This window comes from Polypterus senegalus, chromosome 3 (assembly GCF_016835505.1).
Source record: "Polypterus senegalus isolate Bchr_013 chromosome 3, ASM1683550v1, whole genome shotgun sequence".
Lineage (NCBI taxonomy): Eukaryota > Metazoa > Chordata > Cladistia > Polypteriformes > Polypteridae > Polypterus > Polypterus senegalus.
Window position 1 is genome coordinate 268,799,139 of NC_053156.1, and position 21,977 is coordinate 268,821,115.

General features: G+C 36.7%; 1 protein-coding gene across 5 annotated transcripts in view; it reads right to left on the minus strand.

The window, feature by feature from the left end:
* Positions 1 to 920: 920 nt before the first annotated feature.
* The window catches only part of ikbke (inhibitor of nuclear factor kappa B kinase subunit epsilon), an 84,360-nt gene continuing 63,303 nt past the window's right edge, over positions 921 to 21,977 (minus strand). For 2 of the 5 annotated variants that reach the window (XM_039749153.1, XM_039749149.1), the window contains 8 exons: positions 18,759 to 18,835; positions 18,562 to 18,601; positions 18,030 to 18,131; positions 14,096 to 14,192; positions 12,581 to 12,678; positions 11,892 to 11,963; positions 11,231 to 11,251; positions 3,079 to 6,973 (listed from right to left, as the gene is read on the minus strand). In XM_039749153.1, coding sequence (XP_039605087.1) covers positions 6,940 to 6,973; positions 11,231 to 11,251; positions 11,892 to 11,963; positions 12,581 to 12,678; positions 14,096 to 14,192; positions 18,030 to 18,131; positions 18,562 to 18,601; positions 18,759 to 18,835 — 541 coding nt within the window. In that variant the 3' untranslated portion in view covers positions 3,079 to 6,939. Of the gene's footprint in view, positions 2,661 to 3,078; positions 6,974 to 11,230; positions 11,252 to 11,891; positions 11,964 to 12,580; positions 12,679 to 14,095; positions 14,193 to 18,029; positions 18,132 to 18,561; positions 18,602 to 18,758; positions 18,836 to 21,977 lie in introns of those variants that run through there. The other 3 variants (XM_039749150.1, XM_039749152.1, XM_039749151.1) reach the window with 3 other exon arrangements.

Consider the following 21,977-nt stretch of genomic DNA (forward strand, 5'->3'; position numbering starts at 1 on the left):
TACCTGCTGAGTCTGCATTTGTAACTGATGTCTGCTGTGTTTACTTTGCAGCAGTTGGATGATCTGGTCAGGGTGGCTGTGTGGCGGCTGCAATGCTTAGATCTGATCTACACATCAAAAGAAAAGCCATTCAATGTCCATTGTCATTTGAGGGTTTGGCTCTACACGGATAAGAAATCCAGTCTTATCTTATTGAACATTCTGCGCAATACAATGGGCCATTTTAATTGATCTAATCTGAGTGAAGCAGGATCTCGGTTAACTTCACTTTCTTAAACGGTCATTCTTGTGGAGAATTTAACAACTTCCTTGATACTCCTAAATGTAACCTTAAAAAAATTGTTATTAGTTCCTGGTTTTCCTCTACCGTTTACTTTTACTGTCTATTATTTCCTATTCTAATTCAGAACTTTGCATTTTTTTTATATTAATCCGCTATTAATTTGAGTTTACTGTTTGATATTAGTTTAGATCCAGGGTTACTAATTTGATCTTTATTTGCAATTTGTATTTCTCTGCACTTCTTCAAATATTTGTTAAGCATTTTGAGCATGGGAAAGGTTCTAACTAAAAATAAAACTTTTATTAAAAATAACAATAATACTACTCACCTGTTACTTGAATAATTAGAAAGTTTGACAATGTTACATATTGCATTTGCATTAAATTTGAATGCCCAAAAAATAAACAATGATACAGATAAAATATAATTTGTTTGTTCCAAAAATGTTGTGCAAAACTGAAATATTTTCCAACAACAACATTTATTTATATAGCACATTTTCATACAAACAGTAGCTCAAAGTGCTTTACATATTAAAGAATAGAAAAATGAAAGACACAATTATAAAACAAAATAAATCAACATTAACATTGAATAAGAGTAAGGTTCAATGGCCAGGGGACAGAAAAACAAAAACTCCAGACGGCTGGAGAAAAAATAAAATCTGTAGGGATTCCAGACCATGAGACTGCCCAGTCCTCTCTGGGCAAATTTTGAGTAGTTACGTTTTACAATGCTTAACTAGTCACATTTTTTAGAAGACTTATTTTTTGTCACGCATCAAATGGGAAGAAACTTAAATCTTCATATCTTTCCATAGATTTTTTTGCATTTAAATTCAAGCGTGGAGTTCAATTGAGAAGCTCACAGACCTCCGCCTGCTTATTTTAAACACATGCCAGGTTTCTCTGGTTGTGCTTGATGCACTTGCAACATGAATCTTAACAATCATCGAGGGCTATGAGACGTAGTTCCTGGAGGGCTGGTGTGGCTGCTGGTTTATGTTCCAGCCAGTAGATTTCTGTTAATATTGCTAATATAATACGTGTTTTTAGTCTTCAGAATCCTTTTTATTCTTCAGTTACATTCAAGGTCCCTGTTTTATTTTCATTTTGTGTTTCCCAATTAACAATATTATTGAAAAACAAGCTAAACCAAAAACTAACTATACTTTATTTATGCAAGTGTGTTCATTCTAAAGTATATTCTTCATGAAATATTTGGAAAGAAGAGAAACACTGAGATACTGAGAAGTAGTAAGCTATTCCTCAGAAAAAAAAAAAAAAAATCTGTTGTGCCTCAGAGAAGTGAAATCTGCAACTTAGAAATATCTGATGTCTCATTAACATCAGTTACTGCCTTCTGTTTGGGACCTGGCTGAAGCAAAAGCCTGCAGTTACACATTTTAAGACCTCCACCCAAGTTCTAGGTCTTTCCCACAATGATGATGGTTCTCCTCAAGGATCGGTCTCCATTTTTTTCCTCTGTCCTGATGTGTGATGCATCCTCAATTGTAAAATATACCCCCAGTAACATAATGCAGCCACTACTATACCTCACAGTAGAAACGGTATTATACAGGTGAGGAGTTATCTTCCGTTTACACCTGAAAATGTTCTTTGGATTCATACTAAAGAAGTTTAAGAGGGCATGTCCTAGATAGCATCAGAGTCGCAAGGAAGTAAATTCTTTTCTAAGAATGTTCATCCAGGAATTATCTATTTATTCATTTGTTTAAAAAACACCTCTTCAGATCTGCACCCTAGCACCACCATTTAATCATTTCATTGTACAAACACCTTATTCTTCATAGTAGAGTTTCAACACTAAGACCCAGTCTCACCTGTGGTACCTTACATAGACAGGTACATTTTTTCTGAAAATATACAATTATTTGTTACTTGACTTTAGCCAAGGCAACTTAAAACATTTCAGATACAATTGGTTACACTTTGCCGCCCCCCCAGTAAAATTGCATGTGGTCACACGATGACAATAGCAGGATTTGAACTCACAACCTCAGGATTTGAAATCCAAACCATTAACCATTATGCCACACTGCCTGCCAACACTAATCAGCTGTCACAATAACTTGATTACCTTCAATTTTTTTTGTCGGGAAACAAAAGGAATCCAAGTAACTCCAACCCCATCTGGATTGTTAGTCTTCTCACTTTAGAATCCAGTTCCTTCTTATAGTGAGTGCCTGCCTACTCCTTCAACACTGGGAGTAACACAAACACTAACATACAGTAGCATGGGGGCACCAATGGAACTGCACGACTAATTCATGCACACATCCTAACAAACCACTTTGGAAAGGTCCGTTATGTTGACCTGTGCATCGTGGGCATGTACGAGGAAAACTGGAGCACACCTAGAAAAGAAAAAGATTGCAAACACAGGAATAATCAAATTCAACAGAACGTGTGACCCAGCCAGAATCTGAACCCAGCATCCTGGGTCCATGAGGCAGCAACATTAACCACATGCAATCGTGTACCACATACAGAATTTTTATTTCACTTTGACATTAGACTAATGTGTACATGTTTCATGAAAAAAAAAAACAATAAAATGTACAATATTTAAATTGCAGTCTGCAATATAACAAAACTTGGAATATACAAGGATCTAGAGGACAGGAATCCACATTAAAACAGTAAGAAAGGAAAACAAATAAAAAAAAAAATCCAATAATTACAAAATCTGCATAAAAAAAAAAACAAACAAAAAAAACCCCTTAAATTTTACTGGAGAACAGCACCTTTGTAAATGTACAGGTTTTTTTTTTCTATTGTACCAAAAATATTTTGTCTGATGGGTAATCGCACAGTGACATAAGACTAAGAGACCATCCAGACAGCTTTGATGGTCAACTCAAATATGTCTAATTAATATATATATATATATGATTATTTTTTAAAGTAGAATTTGGCAGGCTTCTAAAATGCAAATAAAAACAGAATGTGATGACTTGCAAATCATGTAAACCCTATATTTAATTGAAAATAGTACAATAACAAGTCAAATGTTGAAACTAATCAATTTAACTTTTTTTTTTTTAAAATATATGCTCATTTTGAATTTGATGCTAGCAACATATTCTAAAAAAGTTGGGACAGAGGCCTGTTTACCACTGAATTACATCACGGCTTCTTTTAAAAACACTCTGTCAACATTTGTGGATTTTGGAAACCAGTTGCTGTAATTTTGAATGTGAAATGTTGTCCCATTTTTGCTTGATATAATATGTCAGCTGCTCAATAGTTCAGGGTCTCTTCGTCCTAACTTTTGTTTGGAAACAGAGTTGTATATCACAATGCCCATCTTGTCTTCACTTATTAAAATCAACATTAAGTGCATATTTCATCATTAAAGACTCGGAGTTCTGATTATCAGCAGCATTTTCAACTCCAACCAACATGAAATGTGACCATGTGGACATGCCAACATTGCCCCTAGAGACTGTCGAGTGTCATTTTTGCACTCCATTTCTAAATATGGTTGTGTGGTAAACTGCATAATTAATTGTATTAAATAAAATTTCAGCTAGAAAGACCAACAGTGCATATTTTCACCGAGAAAACATTCAAACATTAAAGAACATGATTACAAAAACATATTGTAATTAAGCATAAATAACATTGAATATTAATATATTGCTGAATTGTTTTATATGCTATGGCCGCAGACGTCTGCTTACAGTTTGACAAAATACAAGTTTAACCTAAGAAATGAGTTTATATTTTCTAAGAAGGCCCCCAGTGATGATGGGCACTAATGAGGTAAGCACACACCAAACACCATCCGCCGGTATCTGCCAATACAGAGCATGTGAAAAGGAAAAGGTAATCGGCTCACGGCCACTGGGGTAAAACATGCTGTGTTATTCTAGAAAGATAACTACCATTACCTTTACCTTTGTCCTAAAGTCACAAAGGAATATACTGAAAAAATTGTTTTGATTATTTCAGGTGATTTTTAAATATTTATGGCTGCTGAATTAAAAAATGAAAAAAAAAAATTTTCTCCATCACGTAACATTTTGTCACAAAACACAACTGAGGTGTCAGTTACACGATTTTTGTATTGTTTTCAGATGATAATCGATTACCAATATTTTATTTTAATGAACATTTATTACAATATAATATATTCTAATAGTAAAATCTTTGGTTTAGAATTTATTTTTTTTCGAAACAAAAGTTATTAACTACAGTGAGCACTGTTGGTTTATATGTGGAGACCTGAAACTTCTCTGCATCTTACTGAGTGAATCAGCTGTCAAGGCAAACACCATGTCTGAATGTTTTGAATGGTGTTTATCTGCTCCAGAATGCCTAGTAGCGTCCATAACAAATATATAGCGCATATCACCTTCATCTGATGTATCCTTCCTTTCATAATGGACACTGTCACATACAACACATTATTAAGAGTATTATGGGCTGACAGGCGACTCTGAATAGGCCTGGTGTGACTCTGTGACCCAGAATGTACATTTGGGTTCAGAAAGAATGGCCAGCTAGAAACAAAAAAAAAAAAATGTCACCAGACCCAGCTTGGTGCATCCAGATAAAGTGCTGCTACCAGCATCTCATATTAAGCTTGGTTTAATGAGGCAGTTTGTCAAAGTCTCGTCAAAAGATGGTGTCTGTTTGACATTGAAAGTTTCAGTGTTTGCCCGATATTACAAAAACAGTCTCTAAAGCAGCATTTGATGGTGCAACAAGAGGCTTGGGTATCACTCAAAGAAGTAATTTGAAAGTCTTTAAGTAACAATAAAGATGCAAATTATATATACATTCGTGAAAAATGTATTAGTTATTTTTAAGGAATTGGGTTGCAACATGTGCCTAAAAGTTTACTATGCTTGCTTCCCGGAAAATCTTGGAGCAGTGAGTGAAGAGCAGAGTGAAAGATTTCATCTGGATATCAAGGACATGGAAAGGTGAGTGGGGCTGAGAAGTCATTTTGATGATGGACTGCTACTGAATGATTCACAGGGGTACACCAAACAAGAAGTGACAAAAACAAGAGAAGTTATATGCATGTCAATGAAAATGTGATACTGTTTACTTTATATATGTTTAAACATATTAGATTGACCAAATATTTTCACAGTAAATGGAATTACAGCAGTATTGCATACATAGTGTAATTCATTAATTTTATACTTAAATGTGACCTGATGGAAATATTCAAATTATTTTTTGTAATTGCGGGCAGGAATGCAAATAACTATTCACAATGAAACCAATTTGTAGGTATGAGTTGCATTTTGCAGACCAGTGTCACTGTGGATTTGTAGACAAAGAGTGCCCTCTAGTGGCAGTAGTCCTCTTAAAACACATTGGGATTTGTTACTGGGTTAATGGTACAGCACTCTTGAACAGGGAGAGTTTTCTTTTATTTATCAGCAGCATCCAACATGGCCACTGACCTTCCACTCCAAAACAACACAACACACTAAGCAAACAGCAGATAAGCAGAAGGCTTCTGCAAACATGCAGTCAACCTCCATGCAGAGGGGGGTTAATCCTACATTTTTGTTAGTTAATCATTTAAAGCACACAGACCCATAGTTTCCAGTTGTGTTATACACACAGACAGACACACAGAAGTACAATTACATACACACACTATACAGGGATGAATTTCAAACATGAAATCTGTTACGACGAAACATCTTAACATAATGCACACGTCTGTTTACTATTCTCTTCTGATAAGGTTTTAACTGATGCAGTCAAGCATCCATAAATTTAGTAACCAAACAAAGCATGGCTTCAAATGTCTACTCTAAGGCCACTAGAAGATTTATAATAAATTCTTTACAGTATTTTTTTTAAAGGTTTAAAAATAAAAACAAAAAAAAAAATTCTTATTATGATAAGACTACACATGCTTCTGAAAAACATTTAAAATTATAATTTCTTGATTAAATAAAAAGGTTCATATTCAAGGCATTGTAAGAATTACAACAATAATAAGTAAGTATAATATCCAATAGGACTGCAGCCTTTGAACATGTGTTTTCTAGTAAAATTTAAAACAATATTTCAAAACACTTTGATAGATTCATCGGTTAAAGAACCACAGTGAAAATAGGAATATGCCCTAAAGTATTAAAACCTAATCCAGTTTGACATTTATATCAAGACTTATTATAATGTATGTATGTAAATGTCTAACAAAATTACCATAAACTGTTCAGTAAGGTCTATAAAATATTAATAGTCCAAAGCTGTACAAGTTACAGTATTTTAAATTCTCACATAAGTGCAAATTCTTTCAGAATCAACTTAGAACTGTAAAATTCTCTTAAGGAATTATAACAATCCTTATTACAAGGTCTAATAAATTACTGGAGCTCCACAGAGCTACTGTAAACGTGTGCTCACAACTACAAATTAAAAGAACCTGAGGCACAAGCACAGATTGGAAAAGCGTTCTAGCATGAAATGGATCTCGTAAACAAACGTTTTTCCTATTTACAGTTACTTATTTCAGAGAGCACAGTTTTATAGGGTGAATGTACTGTTTCTGAGTTCACTTGTTCAAACTACAGTCAAAGTGCAGTGTGTCTCCTAGACAGTACTTGAGAATTAACGGAAAAAATGAATTCCACATACAGTAAATCTTTCCAGTCTTCAGATGCCTGAACCGACAGTCAGAGCTCCAAAGCTGTAAATAAAGTTAAAAAGAGAGAGAATGACTTTAGGAAGTCAAGGAGGCTCAGTCAGATCACCTTAATGACGGTCAAATATTTTCCTTTTTGAAAATTTTAAAGTCACTGCAATAAAAACACTGTTAATAAATGTATTATTTTACATCTTTCCCTTTGATATTGCAAAATCCACCTGATAAATGTCTGTTTACCAAAATCTAATTTACTTAGCACTCTATGGTTTGTGAATTTGGCATAGTAGAAGTAATTCTTAGAGCACGGCAAAAAATGAAAAATGAAACGGCAATAGGACCAGCTGAAATGCTAGCAGAAGTGTGGAAGAGTTTAGGAGAAGAGGGAGTAGATGTGGTGTGGGATCTAATGCAGAGCAGGAGAGAATACCAGAAGAGTGGAGGAACAGTGTGGGTGTACTGATGTCACACGCAAGAGTTATAGAAAAAAGGTTTAGGGAAGAGGTCACCACAGGTGAGGAGCAGTTTGGTTTTATGTCAGGGAGAGGAACAACTGATGCTGTCTTTGCATTACGACAGTTCATAAAGAAGCATCAAGAAAAAACAGAAAGGTTTGTATATGGTGTTTATTGATTTGGAGAAGGCTTATGATAGAGTGTCATGTCAAGAGGTCTGGAGGTGTACGAAGGAGAAAGAAGTACCAGAAACAAATGTGAGGATTGTCCAGGATATATACAGTATGAGGGAGTGAGGACTTGGGTTAGAAGCAATGTTGGGGTAACAGACAAGATTCCAGTTAGAGTAGGTCTACACCAGGGATCTTCCTGAAGTCCTTACCTCTTTTATCTGGTTATGGATGTGTTGAGCCAAGGGATAAAAGACCAATCCCTCTGGTGCATGCTGTTTCATGATGACATTGTGTGTTGTAGCACCAGAAAAGATGAAGTTGAAAGAATGGAAAAGAGTTTTGGAAGACAGAGGATTGAAGATAAATAGGAAGAAGGCAGAATATATGAGGTTTAAAGATGATCAGGATTCAGAAGTTGGCCTGCAGGAAGAGCTACTGAAAAGAGTGAATAAATTTAAATGTCTAGTATCTATGGTAGCCAAAGATGGACAATTCAATGCAGAGATAACCCATAGAGTGCAGTGTGGATGGAACAATTGGAAGAAAGTATCAGGAGTATTGCAAGATTGAAGAATTAAGGCAAAGGTTAATGGTAAGGTTTTTTAACACAGTGGTATATGGAGCTGAGACATGGGCAGTAATGGGAGTGCGGGAGAAGAAGTTAGATGTGGCAGAAATGAGAATGGTGAGATGGATGTATGTAGTTACAAAAAAAGACAAAAGATGAGGTACAACAAAAGTGGGAGTGATAACTAAGGATGTACAGGAAGTAGGCTGAAGTGGTATGGACATGTGATGAAGAGAGACGATGAATATGTGGGCAAAACAGTAATGGAAATGGAAGCACAGTGGAAGAGAAAGCGAGGAGGCCAAAGCGGAGGTGGATGGATAAAGTAAAACAAGACCTGAAAGAAAAGGGCTTGAGTGGGAAGAGTAGAAGAAGATGAAGAAGTGATTCTTAGAGCTATGTACAATTATTCTGATAGTCATAGACTGTCCAGAACAACAATCATATTTGAATACCCTGTTACTCATAAGGTTACTTGGTAGCAGAAAATGTTGGGCCAAAGTTCAATACAAAAACAACTGGAGTCATGTTATTTGATCTTAGTTCTTAATGATTTGTATGCCTGTTTAAAGACAGGAGTTATATTGATAAACAGCTACAACTTGGTGGTGAGATACCTCAGATAATCATCAGGGCATCAGATGGGCAGACCCAAGAAGTCTAAAGGGACAGTGAAGGTTTCTTGCGAGTACTTGTGCACTCTGTCCTAGCTTCAGTTCAACTCCTAGTAGAGTTTCTGTATGTTAAAGGTGAATTTTCAATGTAAATTCAAATATGAAATATTTACATTAGTGTTGAAAGTGCAGAGCCTTGTGCAAGACAGGTATAAACTGGCTAGATTGTCAGACTCATTTCTAAATATTGCACTGACTTGTCCATTGACAGTCATCTATCTTTTTCTTTATAGCAGCTTAACAGGAGAGGCTAGGTGGTTATAGGGATACACAGATGCATCTGGCTGAGTGTGAAAAGAGCTGAAGTTTGATTCAATCTTTAAAAGGGTGGTCTCAATGTGACACTGAATTGCAGAGCTGGAAACTTGTACAAGTGTTTGTGCTTAAGCACATAGCTATTCATTCATCCTGTAGAAGCAACAGATAAAGTGCTCAGAAGGGTATGGGCTACCAACTCCATAGTCCCTCTGAGAGGCTATACCATGCTCATGTTAAGACTGACAGGGACATCCTAAATGCATGCAGTTGGGAGGAATGAATACGAGTAGTGAATTGTTATTGAATTTCTTTAGTAGTTTAGGACCATTCAGTAAATATTATTAATTTGGATTATAATGCTGCCAATACATATTACATAATATATATTGCCAGAGATCACTGAGCGAAAAGCTACAGCAAATGACTGATTCTGTAGTCATCTGATTTAATGCCTAACATTCTGAACATACAGCAAAGACAGATCCTAATCTGTAAGGTGAGCACCACTTGGCTCAGAAGGTCACAGTGTCAGCAGTAGAGACCCACCAAGTCCAAAATTGTGGATGCGTGTGCTCCGAGTGAATTGAACTTCCAGAACAGTTTCTTGTATTTATAAATTTGAGGTGGATGATGACATAAAACTTGAATGGGCAATATTTAAGATCTGACCGATAGATGCTGCTGCGAATATCTGTGGCAAAATCATCTACATTTACCTTTTACCTCGACTGGAAAACTACACTGTCGGAATTTAAATATTCATGGAGTACAAAGATAAATGTTACTTGTGACTTGCTGTTAAGGTGCTGAAAACATGACAGTCAGCTCTGTGGGGTCCTTTATCACCAGTTCTGTCTTTCCCCAAGTTTGCAGAACAATCTACAGCTGTGGAAAACATCCTGTGTAGTCCCAAGTACCAAATAAAGGGCATTCCACAAAGCCGACACCACGGTCAGTGTAATGTTCTTTGACTTTTTCAGTGCCTTTAATACCATTCTGTCTCATCAACTGGGTGGGGGCTCAAGTCTATGCATCTTAGTGCTCCAACAATGTCCAGGATCACAGACTACCTGGCCAACAGACTGCAGTTTGCGAGGCTCAGGGATTGTGTGCCCAAACTAGTGGTGTCTCCCCCTTCCTGTTCACCCTTTACACAATGGACTTCCTGTATAATACTAGTGCTTGCCACCTACAGAAAGTCTTGGACGACTCCTCCATGATAGGCTGCATTAATAATGGAGACGAGTCAGAGTACAGGAGGCACGTGAAAAACTCATCTTGTGGTGCAGGGAGATCCACCTGCAACTCAACATCAACAAGACAAAAGAAACTGGTGTTGGACCTCCAGTGTGCCAAGGAACCTCTGAGGTCAGTCACCTTTCAGGAAGAGGATGTGGAAGTGGAGTATAGCTACAAGTACCTGGGGGTTCACATAAACAACTAACTCGACTGGTCTGACAACACAGTGGTTCTGGACAAGAAGGGCCAGAACACACTGTACTTGTTCAGGAGGCTCAAGTCTTTTGATGTATGCAGCAAGCTGCTGGAAATGTTCTACCAGTGCATAGCAGCCACTGTGTTTTTCTATGCTGCAGTCTCTTGAGGAAGCAACCTGAGCTCAAAAAATGCATGATCCCTGAACGAACTTATGTGGAAAGCCTGCTTTATCACAGGGTAATCTCTGACACACTGGGAGCTGTTGTGGGAAAGAGGATGATAGCAAAATTGGATGTGATCAAAAAAAATCCCTCCATGCCCTCCAGAATGTGTCCTCTTGCAGCACCTTTAGCCATTGGTTCATTCCCCCATGGTGTGCTAAGAAGCGTCTCTGGGGGGTCTTTTCTGCACGCTGGTATAAGGCAATTCAATGCTTCCTCCTGACACCCCAAATTAAATGCATATACTTCCTTTTGCAAACAGTGCACAATATAAATTTATTTATTTATTGGTTGATTGATTCGCTGTATTATTTGCCCTGTGAGTATGTATCTTTGTTTTTTGTTTCTGCTCCTGCTTACATCTAAATTTCTCCTTGGGATTAATACAGTTTCTCTAATCTAATCTAGTAAGAGTCCTATCTGAAATTTTCCTTTTTCACTCATTTGACGATACTTACAATGCTTATGATTTTCAGTTGATTTTGAATAGATTTTGCTATTACCGTATATACTCACGTATAAGTCGGGTCTTGAAACCTGAAAAAAATCGATCATAAAATCAGACCCAGACTTATACGCCCATTCAAAAATGCGACACATTTTTTATTTTTTACGTCTTCTTGCTTCCTCCAATCTCACACCAGTTCCTCAGACACATCGAATTTTGTTACAGCAGCGCAGTTACCAATTTCTTTCACCACTTCAATGACGTTTAATTTAAAACCAGCTTTATATTTTCTTTTGATCAAACGCTTCACCGTAGATAAGGGATGTACGATAAAAGTGTATGAGGTTGTGAGATACAAAAAACACAAATCAGTGCAAACGTTGCTTCGGAATATTTCGGGTATTACTGTGTGAGAGAGAGGTTAGGAGCACACACTGATACAGCGAATTGCTGCACCCACATAGAAAAAAAAGACAGTGTGCTCCGTGGTTACTCTTTCAGGTGAGCGTTAGCATATCATAATCCTTTGTGCCACTAGCGTGAGTTTTCTGCATTCGACTTATACAGCCAACATTATAAAATACTGGAAATTATACTGTAAAATGAAGTCCCAACTTATCCGCAAGTCAATATGATAGGTGTAATGTATCCACTTTTTCTACTGTTATAGAGCCAGAAGCTTTACTAATTATTATTTCATGAACATTTTCTCTTTTTTCTGCTACTCACCTTTCGATAATTCTGTTATTTTGCTGTAGCTCTCGTGCAATAACTTCCATATCATCCTTCAGATGTTTGATTCTGAAATGAACATAAAAAGATCAATAGCATCCATTGTCTAACACAGTATAAGGGTTGTGGGCCATTTGTGTGTGTGTGTGTGTGTGTTCTGCAGCACCATACAGGAGATGGTGAACACCTAGCTTGTTTTGTTGAGCTCATTCTGACATTTTTTTAAACATTATTCCCTTACAAAATAGTGTTGTTTCCTGTAGCCAACATTATTCTACAACCTGGAAAGTAAGACAAAATACTAAGGGTCACTGGATGCATGAGTAGTATGATCTAATTTTACCACCAAACCTTTCAAGCCATGTTCTTTATCTTTGAGATGACACTGCCTCACTGTCATTGCAGTACTTTTGGCCTAGTTAGGTACACTTAAAACACAGCACACAATTACAGTCAGAGACTGAAATAACTACAATCATCACTCATTTTTCATCATTAACATACTAATGCTTATAGAAAGTGATGGACAACTCCCAGTAGCTTGTCCTATGCCTGAGATAAACAGACTTCAAACAGCATATTCTTCACACATATCAGCACATCTTCCAGCAGCTGTCCCTAGAAGTTACAGTATGTCCACAGAACTCTGTCTCTCAACACACCAGTTAGTTTCTTGAACAACCAACCTGAGGGCCATTTGTATGCTTGCATCTTCCAGGCTTGAAGCAGATTCCTTGGGCTGGTTGGCACTTTTTTGCAAATTCCTGAGATTTGTTTCTAATTCCTGCAAAACAGAGGGACAAACTGAAGCCACACGTCAAATCTGGCAAAACAAATGTTTATATATGGGCGACATGGGCCATCGCCCAGGGAGGCATCGGCAAAATTTTTTATTTATTTTTTTTTTTTTGCGCGCGCCCATGCTGCCCCGACATCATGACAGCGCATTTTTGGGATTGCATGGGTACCGATCGGTTTTCTATTGCCCATTTGCAGGGAGTAAGGGCGCCCTCCATTTGTGAGGTGCACCTGCTGCTTGACGCACAGGGAGGAGAGGGGCGGGGCAGCGGGGGCATTCTCTGGCTGGCTGGCGTGGCATCTAATAAACAGCTGGCAAAATATAACAAAATAAAAACAAACACAAAAGCACCAGACATTATGATATAGACTTATAAATTGCACCGATGTGTTTTCTAAATTCTATCACACCCATATATGTAGGAAGTGAGTGTGAGGGCCCTCGGTGCGCCTGCTTGCTGCTGCTGCTTTGCTGAAGTTTCACACACAACCTGTCGAAAGGGGAGGGGGGCAGGAAGCTTCCAAATAAAGCACATTTCATTTATAATATTGTCAATCCAAGCCCATTACGTCACAATTAATTTTTCCTGGGTTGTGTGAAATCGCAGAAATCGTTAGATGGGTGCTCCTTGCACGAGCAGCATAGAGCAGAGTACAGCAAACAGGAAGAATAAATCCTCCTGTGTGAAGCTGACGCCAGCTAAATGCATGTGCTCTCTCTATTCTTTATCACAGGTTAGTAAATTCGCCATAACTGGAGTGCACATTACAGGCTTTAAAACGGTAAAATATCGTCAATGAGATTTTGAACATGTTGATAAAATGATTTGAGTTAGTAATAGTTTTTTTGTATGGATATAAAGTATATGTTTGCGTGCTAACTTACTAATGCAAATGACTCGCGTAGTGGAGAGTGGTAGGCGGGGAAAGTTAACCCGAAATAATAAACTGACTGCAGCTCTGAGAGAAAAGGTTTATGTAGTTGTTAGTGACTGGAGATGGTACTAAAGTGAAAATTCTTTACACTTTAACGAAATATTTTGGTGCTGTATAAATGTAAAATTTGATTTTGTCTCTGTTAGACATTACATTTCCAATAGTTTGTTTTATTGCACGGATTTTGTTCAGTGTTTATTAGAACAATCTGGGGTCGCCAGAGGGGGTGTTCGCCCAGGGCACCAAACAGGCTAGGACCACCCCTGATTAACAGTAAAAACTTTGTATTTTGTAGCAAATAAGGAGTGTATGGACTAATGGGCAACATGATTTAGTGGCACCCTGTCTGTGATTGGTTCCTACCTTGTACCCAGTGCTGTGATGTAATACTTATGTTCAGCAAATTCACAAATTAGAGCTAAAAGAAAAGAGGATAAAAGCCTCCACCTTCTTAACTGCAGCGTTACCTTTTGAAAGTATTCTTCCCATTTTTCCAAGTCTCCTAGTAGCCCCTGGAAATGTTTGGTGAACTCAATCATTTGATTCTTCATCTCAAACAGCACACTGAGGAGACAAGAAAGGAATGCAATGCTGAAAATCAACTCCTCCTTATACAACTAAGCATCAGACTAAGGCTTAACTTGACTCAATCAAAAGCAATTCTTGGCTTATTCATTCAGTTATTCTTCTTGACAGCCAGAACATGTTTACCAAATAATCATCTGGGAAAATAATCATTTATTCATCATGCAGTTCCTCAGCAACTGACAAAATATATTTGAAGTCCATCACTCACTCAAGCAGATCCAGACAGTGCTTAATTATGAAGCATAATTTTGTGCTACGCTTCTGACAGTGTATATTAATTAACCATCTGCCCATCCTGCTGGTGCAGACTAATCATCATTTTGCCCAGTTATCTTGAACAACATCTTTTCTATCCATTAACACTTTATGTACAGGAGACCTGAAATACCATTGTGAATTTGCACATTTTCAAAAAAAAAAAAAAAAGTAGCTATAAGTCATAAAACTTGAATACTCAACTAGACCTGTACAAACTAAATAATCATTTCAAAAGGTTCAGTTTTTAGTGTTATCATGGATCTATTAAAACATATTAAAACACAAGCTTCTGTGAGATATGTACATCTTTAAATGTACTCTGCACACTTTTCCTTATAATTTTATAATTTTCTTTGGCAAATGCAACAACTAAAATGATGAAATCAGTAGACAGTATTATTTTAAAAGTAATTGGATTGGGATCTGCTGGAAATGAATGAAGACCTTATTTTAAAAATTCCCACTGCAAATAAGCCCACTATATTACACAGTATGAGTGTGCACATATATTATACAAAGTTTACTGTATTTTCTAAAGTTTTAAAGAACATTTTTTCCCCTGTAGTGGATTTCTCTGTAACTAAGGTGTGTCATGGACCAGTAGCATTAACTTCTCATGTCATGAGATCCTTTGAGAAGTTAATTAGGAGATGACTACTTAACAAAGCCCAGGCCTTTCTGGACCCACACCAGTGAGCAAAGAAGAAAGAGCAGGACGCTACAGCAACACTTCTGAATTTACTGTATGAGCATGTGGAAGAATAAAAAAAAATAATAATAAATAAAAAAACACACACAAGATTGCATTTTATAAATTTCTCATTAGCTTTTAATACAATTCAGCCCTATAATTTAGTTGGCAAAAGGACTGATCAGTTCCGTCTGGACCCTAACTTGGATGGGTGGCTTCTGAACTTTTTAACATACAAAACATTTGAACAATCTAGACAACAACAGGCCATTCAGCCCAACAAGGCTTTTCAGTCCTATCCACTTAAAAATTCAATCAAAATAACATCAAGTCAAGTTTTAAAGACCCCTAAAGTTCTACTGTCTACCACATTACTCGGTCACTTATTCCATGTGTCTCTGGTTCTCTGTGTAAACAAAAACCTCCTAATGTTTATGTGACATTCACCCTTAACCCGTTTCCAACTGTGCCCCCATGTTTTTGATGAACTCATTTTAAAGTAACAGTCTCGATCAACTGCACTAATTCCTTTCATAATTTTAAAAACTTCAAATCACGTCTCCTTTTAAACTTCTTTTGCTTAACAATTTCAGGGCGGATGTTGACTTTTGCTCGGGGGTCGAGGACGGTAATCGGCAACAAAACTATTTGTTATGTTTTAGTTTGGCTCTCTTTGCTAAAAGGAAAGATAGTTTGGTTGATCTGACCTCGATTATCTGCACATGCATGAGAAGCGAAGAGCAAACAACTTCTGAAATGGCATCGACATCGGGCGACAGACCAAAGCAAACGCGGCAAGCAAAATACTCTGTGAATGACATTTTGCGTATTGGCATTGAATCAGACACTGATTTGCTGGAACTCTGATTTTGATGCAAGTGATCTGGAGATGGAGATCAAAAATGAAAGTGAGGTACTGCCATGAGCTGATCGGTCCCTGGTTGATCGTGGTGCTGACTACGCTCATGTAGCTGATGCGCCAATGGCACCATGGGGGGACCGTCACAATGACAAGAGGTGCAAACTAGACTGCATCGCACTGTGGCTGCCACTGCCAGGTTAAGACAGCCAGCAGAAACAGCGAACAGGCAGCGACCGCAGCCCCAGAACAAAGCAACAGATGTTTTATTCTGATTTATATGTGAAACCATTATTGTGAATGCTTTTTCAGAAAATTGACTTGTTTGGAAAAATATTTTCAACCCTCAAAGAGTTAACCTGAAAAGGCTCAGCTCTTTTAATTTTTCCTTATAACTCATCTCCTGTAGCCCTGGATTCAGCCTAGTTGCTATTTTCTGGACGTTTTCCATGCTGATATGTCCTTTTAAGTAGCCTGGAGACCAAAACTACACTCAGTACTCCAAATGAGGCCTTGCCAGTCCATTATAAGGCTTGAGCAAAAGCTCTTTGGACTTGGACTCCAAACTTTGTGCTATATAACCTGACATTCTATTAACCTTCTTAATGGCTTCTGAGCACTGTATGGCAGTGGATATTGTTGAGGCTAATACGACTCCTAAATCCTTCACATTGTGTATTTAAACCTAACATTTTTACTTCCTACATGTAATGCTTTACATTTATTCACATTAAATTTCAAATGTCACAAATCTCCCCAAGCCTGCATGCTGTCCATATCCATCTGTAATGATTCATCAGATTCCAGATTATCAGCCAGTCCACCTAACTTGATATCATCTGCAAACTTAATAGCTTGTTACGTATATTGCTATCCAAAGCATTTAAAGATAGCAGTGTTCCTATTACTAACCCCTGTGGAACACATAACTCTTAACGTCAGCCAATTCTGGTTCCTCGCGCCATAACCCTCTGCATCCTGTGTCTGAGCCAATTCTGCACCCATCTACAGCCATTAACATCACTGAAGAACGTTGCCTCAGTACGGAAGTCAAAACAGCATGAATCAATGAAAAGTTTATGAATGGGTAGAAAGGTTTAAAGCGGGAAGAACAAGTGTAACCAGCGAAGTGCAATCTGGCCATTAACATTGCACACACATGGTGAATGCATTCATCAGAGAAGATTAATGGATTAGGTTGTCTGCTGTTTCTTCACATTTGGATATCAGCTATGAATATGCAATTGCCATACAGCATGGTGACTTTGGGTACCATAAAGTTTGCACAAGATGTGTAAACAAACAGTATACGGATCTTCACAAGACAACATACTTCGGTGAATTTCAGCAGATTTCACTCCCTCTGGCCAAAGAAATCTCACTAGAATGCCTTGTTCAACAATGGCGTAATTCCACAGCGGAGCAGCCATGTTCAATTCATCCTCGCTTCAACATGACCAACAGCAGAGTGCCGCACTGTGTGTGTGTGTTCGGACTACCCATAAGCCATCACAAGCGTGTTGTATTGCATCAGTCTCTATCTGTTGCTGTTACCATGTAATTTTCAAATTGCCTTCACATTTTGATTTACCCTCGTAAATATAGAGCAATGTTGATAAATTTATTTGTCTTATGTTGTTATAAGCCAAAGCAACTTTGGGCACTAAAAGCTTGTATAGTACAGAAATACAAAATAATATAGACATTCGCAAAAAAATTAGTTGTTTTAACATAGAACTATGAAAAAAAAACAAAATGGCTACTCACTGTCATAGCTATTTGTTTATTTAATTATATGACTTGTACGATGTATCCTTAAATACAGTAAAATTATTTAATCATAATGGCAAAGACTATATCATACATTATTCATTGCAGTTATAGAGCATATGCCTTAGTCATTATATATTAAAGCCTTCTTTAACGGTAATTGTTTCTTGCTTTTAGTAAGGGAAAATAATTATTAATATTCCTTATGGATGCAAACACAACCTCTTTAATTTACCTCGTCCAGGAGGCAGCAGACGTCAGGAGGGACTGATACTTCTGCAGACAATCTTCCCTAAACAGAAGCTTCACTTTCTTGCTGTATACTGATAAATTGATTCTAGGATAGAAAAATGTCAGGTATTATTAGAATGCATCATATAAAAAAAGAAAACCTCACCTTGACAAGAATGCTCAAAAAGGAAGATCTTTCTGATTTGCTCTCAGCTGTTCAAAAATTATCATTTTTACTACTGGAATAGAAGACAAAATATTTACTGGTACTGTATTACAAGTTTGGCACCCATACAAATGAGGATGACTTAAAAATTAGGTAAATAGAATATATCACTTCTATAAAATATTTCTTGTAAATGTGGAAAGGTTACAGCCACGAAAATTACAATTTGACAATCAAATTTTGGCTGCTTTCTGATTTTCCTAAACAGAAAATAAAACAACAGCTAATACTGAGGTATAAAAACAGTACATTAATATATGTTCTTCAATTCATAACCAATTTGCTTTCAAATTACTCACGTAAAACCTACTTTTCAAATTTATGTATTTGCTCATCATTGTAAGCCAGTTCTGAAAGAACAAAAGACATATTTAGAACGCGTTTTTCAAATATCAGCCTACAGAAACTTATGAGTATTTTGTAAGAACTGGAAATAGTCAACTAACAGTGCAGACTCATTAGCAAATGTTTAAACGGTGTTATAATCTGTGCCTCTTACATACTTACTAGCTATCATTCTGTCCTTACGGTACTGATGGTAGACAGAAGATATCTTCTCAAGTAAATACTCCAATTTCTGGCAGCTGGAAGAAAACAATTGCTTAAGTTTTCACATTTATTAATGATCTTGTATCTAATGTGAAAATATGCTGGCTCTGCAATTAAAGTAAAAATTAAGAATTATTTTCTAGGATGGGTACAAGTGAAGATCAGATGGCAAGCAATTTTGTGCGTTCCCAACAGAAATACCTTTTACATGGAATACTGTGTAAGAAAAGCCTGGTATGAATTTCTTAGAAAACGAAAACTATATTTCAATAAACACGAGTGGGAAATCCAACAATGTCTTCTGCTTTAACATAATAAATAGTTTTTAGTGCTTTCCTATAGTCCTCTTTTTGCTCCTTGTTACACACTGTATATTTAAGTTCATAAAAGAGTAGATCAAAGAGGTGCCTTGCAAAGATCTACTTTCTTCATATAGATCATTTGCCCTAATACTGTACTCTTAAATATATCAATTTCAGTCTGTCTTTATTTACAGTTCAAAAATCTGTTACTGCAAATCAGAAAATAGCGAGACTGCCTACCCATTAGCAAATAATTTCCCAAAATAAATGTACATGTGCAAGTAAGCAATAATTTCTACCAATCCTTTATTAAATATATTTAATCCAAAGAAGGATCTGTGGAACAAGAAGGCAGCGCTGTGTGCAAGTCAGAAGTCACCTAAGTACAGGGTGATAGCCCACAGAAGAGTACACTTACTGATACAGGGTCGATTCACAGTCGCCAACTGATCAAGCAAACCCAGGTTTGGGATGTGGAAGAAAAATATAACAAAATAACAACAAGAAGAACAATCCAACTCCACAGAGAGATACAACTGGAACAGAATTCTAATCAAAGACTTTGGAGCTGTAATGCAGCAGCACTAACCATTTCACCACTGTATGCAATGTTACAGCAATTTATTATCACTTAAATTCCAACTGGCATTTGGTAATATTACATCATTTTGAGATAACAGAATTTGATGTGCTGTCAAGATTAAAGAAACAACAAGCAAATGCCCAAAACTTTAAACATTGACATTTTAAAATTATTTTTAATTTGTCTTTATACTTTAATGTATTTAGAAAAAGTCAAAAGTTAGCTAACATAATATCCTTATAAAAGTACTTTTTACACTTTATTTTGCATTGATAATACATAATTAGGGGTGTGCGATATTGGTAAAAAATTATATCTCATTGATTTCTTGGATTTTGACAATAACGATACTTAGACAATATTTTGCATCCTTAAAAAACATGTTTGTGAAAGTATTACTGACCTAGGTTGGTCTTGTGAATAGGATATTCATTTTAGTTTACTAATGAGATTAATGAAAACAATGGTTAAGGAAAACAGGTCTCATTTATTTACTTAAAACTGAAGGAAAATAACACAAAAACATTAAAATCACTAATCAAAGTATTACTGAGATCAAACAGTCCAAGTATGAGTAAACTGTTTCAAAATGGCCTACAGAATATACACAAAAGACCAACAAAACTATTATAGTGAAAGGATTTTAAACAGACACTTACTCTTAATTAAACAAGACAAGAATCCAAAGGGAATAAAATACTAACCATAGTTGGACTACAGGGCATGAATATTGCAGTCTGGGTAAACAAACTGCTCTGCTGTCAGGTGAATTGTGCAGCATACAAGAAAGAACAAAAATCTAACATATTGTACTACTGTTTTAAATATCCAAAGTTCTGTCAAATACAGCACAGGAAAAAACTAATCTTTGTAAACAAGTTGTGTCATATGTTGCACAACGATACAAAAAACCCAAACCCATAGCATTTATAAACAAATTATTAAATTCAAATTCTATCTAATATTGCACAAAGATATCAGATAAAATAAAACAACTGTAAAATTCTACTGAGGAAACTTGCAGTTGTGTGATAGAAACACCAGTCTGTCCACAGCATCTGGCTTCAGAGCAGCACATTTCTAGTGCTGAAAGCCCTCTCAGAAGGACTGCTGGAGACAGGGATACATGGGTTCTTTCTTTGCAAGTTTCCCACGATTTGTGGAAATGTATTTCTTGTGTTTTCCACCACTTAAGTGGATTTACATCACTGTCCACTGCAGGTATCAAGTAGCTCTTGATCTCTTTTTCAAATGGTAGTGTGCAGAGACTCGCCTTCTCTGAATTCCTTTTTTTTTTTTTTTAAATAGCTGCTGACTTTTTTTTTTGCTCCCTCCCTTGTGTGATCACCTGCTTCAACTTCTGAAAACAAAGGGGTGGGGACCTGTACGAGTGTTTTAAATAACGAAAGAAAAAAATCTGCTTTGGAATCGAGGACCCTCTAACAAGATGGCTTGTGAAATAAAACACTCCTGATAAGCATATGTTTATTAAAGAAACAAAAATAATTCATTCAAACGAATTAATAATTCATTCATTCGATAAATAATTTGTCTGAATGGATTTTTTTTTGGTTGGTTGACACCTACGGAGCTCCATACTAGACCAATCTCACTTAAACTGCATTTTATAGAGGAGCAACAGTTTCCACCACTGTAGCTCTGTATATCGCGACTCATTCATCTCAATCTCAGTATATTACCTGTAGCGGTTTTGACTGCGTTCAGTCATCAAGCAGTATCAGGGAGGAAAGAAAATCAATGTGATTGCATGTCACCTTATGGTATCCCATTGTAACAGGTGCTGTACTAGTGCACTTTAGCTTTGAATCCACTTAACCTCCAAAGCTTTTGCATTGTGACTCACGATATACCACTTTATGCGAACCGCCACAAAGGGGAAATGAAACCACACTGAACTCCTTTATCTGTTAATCTTCAGTATTAATGGGTTGAAATGTTAAAACAGAAAACAGATGAGTGCTCAAACTCTTCTGGTATAATTCCTCCTCTCGCAGTTAACACAATGAACACTGGGAGAGGTTCACACTAATGACGTAAGATAACACAGACTAGGAGACGTGTTTGTTTGTTTTTTGCAAAGTTGAGTGACATACTTGCTAATTTAATCTCGCACATCATTACAACAACAATTAAGATATCTTAGATGATACACATTGCACATTTCTATATGTAATCTTTTTGGTTTTTGGTATACACAGTACATTTATGTTCATAATAAAAGCATCTCTGCTTTGATCTATTCTTTTAAGAGCCATTTTCTTCATCATTTTT